Source organism: Penaeus vannamei, chromosome 13 (genome assembly GCF_042767895.1).
Source record: "Penaeus vannamei isolate JL-2024 chromosome 13, ASM4276789v1, whole genome shotgun sequence".
NCBI classification, from domain to species: domain Eukaryota; kingdom Metazoa; phylum Arthropoda; class Malacostraca; order Decapoda; family Penaeidae; genus Penaeus; species Penaeus vannamei.
The window spans coordinates 19,735,812-19,740,811 of NC_091561.1; the positions used below are offsets into that span (position 1 = coordinate 19,735,812).

The window sequence follows — 5,000 nt, forward strand, 5'->3', positions numbered from 1 at the left end:
AGGTTATTAATTGTGTTTACAGAAATATTTCTTTACAAGTGTTTGGTCACCAAGGAGTCAATTGCTAGTCCAACCTATTATACTTATTTACACGCTTGATTTTTGGAAATGTTTTTTTTTTTTTTTTTCTTTAGTATTAGTATCATTAATAATATTATGATAATCGCAATGTCTAAAAACATCAATGTTGATAGCATTAGAAAAAAAAACTAAAAACTTGTGAAATCAGGTGGTGTCATGTAGACCTACTAATAGACTCCTGGTTAGCTGAGCACTTATGGAATCATTAGGTAAAGAGCCAGTTTTAGTGTGAAGAACTTTTTGTGATCAAAATATTGTTAATTGATTAAAGTAGTGGCAGAAGAAAGTAGCAGTAATAGTAACAATAGTCAGAGGAGTAATAATAATAAGATATAATGGAACTTCAAAGGCATAAGTAATGTTAGTAGTAGTTGGGTCAAATGTATCAACCCTTATCTAAGACAATTATTATTCTCTCTCCTGTTCTCTCAGGCCCACAGATGCAGGAACTGGCACAGTCAACATTCTACTATGAACAGTTCCCAGAGGTGATGGGGATGCTGTGGAAGCGCATGTTGCAGGACAACCGCGCTGCCTGGCGCCGCACCTACAAGTCGCTCCTTCTGCTCAACTACCTCGTGCGCAATGGCTCTGAACGTGTTGTCACTTCTGCCAGGGAGCACATCTATGACCTCAGGACACTTGAGAACTACAAATTCATAGATGAGCATGGAAAGGATCAGGGCATGAACATCAGGTAAAGGAAGAAAAGCTCTATGGATTTGTGTTATTTGGCTCTGGACCTGGTGTGTAGTAATAGCAGCAGTAGTATCAGTAGTAGTTGTAGTAGAAGCAGTAATTTGAGAATGAAAGAAATTTCAAGTTTTGCAAAATATACGCTAGGCTTTGACTAGGAGTGACTAAGGAAGAAAAGGGGGATTGGGGCCATAGCTTCTTGGAAATATTTTGCCCAACTATCCCCTCTTGACATCTGCTTTAGGTAACAGTCATTTGGCTTCTCAGAGGTTATAAGCCCATCACTTGAAGTTATTAGGATTGTTGTCCCTATTTCCCAGTCAGTTTGTAATATTATTGTTTAATTAATTACTATTATATTTTTCTTTACAGAGTTAAGGCAAAGGACTTGATTGATTTCATCCAGGATGACAACAGGTTACGAGAAGAGCGTAAGAAAGCCAAGAAAAACAAAGACAAGTATGTTGGGGTGTCTTCAGAGTCTATGGGATTCCGCAGCTCATCACAAAGTGAGTGTCCCATCATATATTTCTTTTCTATAGAGAACTTGACAGAAAGTTCTTGGTAACAAAGCATCTCAGGGAATTACTGTTTTGAGACATGCTTTCACCCTATTTTGTCTGGCAGGTGACTGGGATGGTTGGGGGAACAGCAGAAGAAAAGAAGAGGATGATTTTGGATCTCGCTTTGAGGATTCACCAAATGCAAGGTTAGTTTTTTGTTTTTTTGTGTATTCTCATTCTCTCTTGTCAATATTTTTTTTGTTAATGCAAGTAATTTGGTTGCTCATTTGCCCCCTCCCCGTTTTTATCTGCTTTATCTTTCTTTTTCTTCCTTTCTCTTTTTGTTCTTTTTTCACATTCCACTGCTCTTTTCCTATCTGTTGTTACTGTTTCTCTATATGATCCTCCTCCTCATTTTCTTTTACTTGATTTTCGTAAGATGCCAAAATGAAAATGAAAATATGCATGTATATGTGCAGTGAAACAGATTAAGAAATATTAATGCAAATCTGCTTCTAAATATCTAGTGAGGAAGAGATTGAGGATGCAGTGGATCCTGTCAACGAATACCGTGACGAAGAGACGAGCCCCAAGACAGGTGGAAAGACTTCTCTGGGTGGTGGCAGTGGCATCGGTAGTAGAGGCAACTCTGCCCCAGTCAAGAAATCCTCTAAGCCCTCTAAGATGGTGGACCTTGGGGCTGCAGCCACTTTCGGCAGAGATGGAAGTAGCACACAATCACCACAGGTAGGGAGGAATGACACTTTGACAAAATTTGTAAATGAATACTAATTGTTAACTTCCATCTTCCAGATTATTTTGAATTTTATTATTATTATTATTACTATTATAATTATAGATATTGATGATAAGTGAATTCTTATAGAAACAGTAGTCTAGGCAAAAACACTAATTTCCTAATTCAGTATCAAACAATGATCCACACCCAAGTAAAGTAAGTCACATAGTAAGTGTCCTCATTAGGGTATTTCTTATGGGTATGCTAAAAATTTAGCTATAGAGAGATAGAAGATGTAATAGTTTTGGGTCTGCAGTATTCAGTGCCATCTCCCCATGTTCACAAAAATCTCTTTACCCATCCACCCCCAGACCACACCCTCCAAGACAAAGGCCCAAAACAATGACCTCCTCGATAACCTCTTTGGAAGCCAGGCAAGCAATGGCACCTCCAGCCCTTCCAAAACCTCACCAACCAGTGCAGAGGATGACTTTGACCCTAGGGCGGGTGAGGCAGGTGTAGAGAAACAGGACTTTGGAGACTTCAACTCAGCTTTTGGCAATGCTGCTGCACCAGCAAATGGGTGAGTAACAGGCTATGGTACCTTTTTGTGTGTGTATGTGTGTGAACTAGTATCCACATAACCAATGAAGATATTCTTGCAGTTAGTTGGATAGGTTTCACAAAGGCTCATCTTATTGTCTGCTCTTCCTTTCCTCCCATCCCAGGAATACTGATTTTGCAGACTTCTCAAACTTCAGTCAAACTGCCCCAGAACCTCCAGGTAAGCTGCACTTGAGCCAAAACTCCCAACCTTGTGTCTTGTAACTTTTAATTTCTTCTTTATTGTCGTAAAAAGAGTGCATTTTTCTGTCTAATATTATTAAAACCTTTTAGACTCCTAGTAGAAGATTATCTTTATAACAAAAAGAAATTAATCAATTATCATAGCAGTGACAGTAGTTAGAGTGAATTTCCAACTGTCTGTGACAATAGTTTATGCTAGCACACCCAAGCTTGTCCATCATAAAGAAAGAGAGGGAGAAGTGTAGTTCTGTGAGGAAGCAGAAGTTGACTTGAGTGAATATTAAGAGTGAGTAAAAAAAGCGTGCAAAGTTGAGTGGATGGGAAATGCAAAAGGCGCGAGAACGAAAAAACACATCATCGTCATCGTCTTATTCTTATTCTTCTTATTCTTATTCTTATTCTTCTTATTCTTATTCTTATTCTTATTCTTATTCTTATTCTTCCCCCTCCTCTTCCTTCATCCTCTCACTCCTCCTCCTCCTTCATCCTCTCCCGCCACCTCCTCCTTCATCCTCTCCCGCCGCCTCCTCCTTCATCCTCTCCCCCCTTCTCCTCCTTCATCCTCTCCCCCTCCTCCTCCTCCCTCTTCCTCTTCCTCCCTCACCCTCTCCCCCCCTCTTCCTCTTCCTCCCTCACCCTCTCCCCCCCCTCTTCCTCCTCCTCCCTCACCCTCTCCCCCCTCTTCCTCCCTCCTCCCTCACCCTCTCCCCCCTCTTCCTCCCTCCTCCCTCACCCTCTCCCCCATCTTCCTCCTCCTCCCTCACCCTCTCCTCCCTCTTCCTCCTCCTCCCTCACCCTCTCCCCCCTCTTCTTCCTCCTCCCTCATCCTCTCCCCCCTCTTCCTCCTCCTCCCTCACCCTCTCACCCCTACTCCCTCCCCTTCCTCCCTCACCCTCTCACCCCTACTCCCTCCCCTTCCTCCCTCACCCTCTCACCCCTACTCCCTCCCCCCTCCTCCCTCACCCTCTCACCCCTACTCCCTCCCCCCTCCTCCCTCACCCTATCCCCCTCCTCCTTAACCTCTCCTCCCCTTTCTCCTCCTGCTCCCTCTCCCCCTCCTCCCCCTACCTCCTCTTCTCTTCTTCCATCTCCTTCCTCTATCTTCCTCCTCCTTTTCCTCCTTCTGCCATCCCTTTTTTTTTCTACAGGATGATGAAGCTCATCCTTTCGTTAGTATTGCATTTATATTATTTTATTTTTGATATTTCTTTTTTGTGTGTGTTTCTTAATACATTGGATCTAGATGCTTCACAGCTCTCACATAGCCCATAATACTAGCATTAGGTTTATGTGAGTGGCCACTCTGAGGGTTGTGCAACTTGTAGGCTAGGCGTAGGCAAACACTTGTGTGTGATGACAAGACATCATGCCTCTCCATTGCAATGTTATTTTCTCTCTTTATGCATAGGCATTTATATTTTTTTTCCCATTTTTCAATGTTTGTCATCAGATTTGCTTTATCCAGATGGTAATAGACTATTTTCCTTGCACAGACTCTTATGGGCATTACATTCCACACTTGTTTATTGATGGTAAACTCCATTCCTAAATACCAAATGAGTTAAATAACCCTTCAAGAAGTTGTGTACTCGTGGTGAGTCTTTTCCTCACAACAGCAAGTCCCTATCTCCCCGGCCCACAGTTCATGTCACTCGCCCCTCAACCCAAATTTCACGTCACATTATCCAGATTATAGGAGTTAAATGTTATGGTCTTGTCTCAGTTGTGTGATTTTTTTGTGTGTGTTTGTGTGTGTGTGTGTGTGTGTGTGTGTGTGTGTGTGTGTGTGTGTGTGTGTGTGTATGTGTATGTGTGTGTGTGTGTGTGTGTGTGTGTGTAGGGGGGGGTTGTGTGTGTGGGGGGGGGTTGTGTGTGTGTGTGTGTGTGTGTGTGTGTGTGTGTGTGTGTGTGTGTGTGTGTGTGTGTGTGTGTGTGTCTGTGTGCTCATTTGCATACATGCATTTTTGTGTGTGTGTGTGTGGCACACTTGTGTGGATTTCTGGTTAAATGTGTTCATGCTTATCTGAATAATGTTTGTGACAGAGAATATGAGGATCCTAACTGCACTCCATACCAGAGCCACAACTACCCTAGCCTCTGTCCTCCCTAGGTGGCTCCTCCAATGCCTCCCTGCTGATGGGCATCTCTGCCCCCACACCTGCTGCTGCCCCAGC

At 42.8% G+C, this 5,000-nt stretch overlaps 1 protein-coding gene across 2 annotated transcripts in view; it reads left to right on the forward strand.

The window, feature by feature from the left end:
• The window catches only part of lqfR (clathrin interactor lqfR), a 57,378-nt gene that overhangs the window by 20,295 nt on the left and 32,083 nt on the right, over nucleotides 1-5,000 (forward strand). The window contains exons 3-9 of one of the 2 annotated variants that reach the window (XM_070129056.1): nucleotides 514-778; nucleotides 1,150-1,286; nucleotides 1,405-1,486; nucleotides 1,808-2,027; nucleotides 2,391-2,602; nucleotides 2,748-2,803; nucleotides 4,937-5,000. The exon at nucleotides 4,937-5,000 is cut by the window's right edge and continues 248 nt beyond it. In XM_070129056.1, the coding sequence (XP_069985157.1) occupies nucleotides 514-778; nucleotides 1,150-1,286; nucleotides 1,405-1,486; nucleotides 1,808-2,027; nucleotides 2,391-2,602; nucleotides 2,748-2,803; nucleotides 4,937-5,000 (1,036 nt within the window). The remainder of the gene's footprint in view (nucleotides 1-513; nucleotides 779-1,149; nucleotides 1,287-1,404; nucleotides 1,487-1,807; nucleotides 2,028-2,390; nucleotides 2,603-2,747; nucleotides 2,804-4,936) is intronic. The other variant, XM_070129057.1, reaches the window with a different exon arrangement.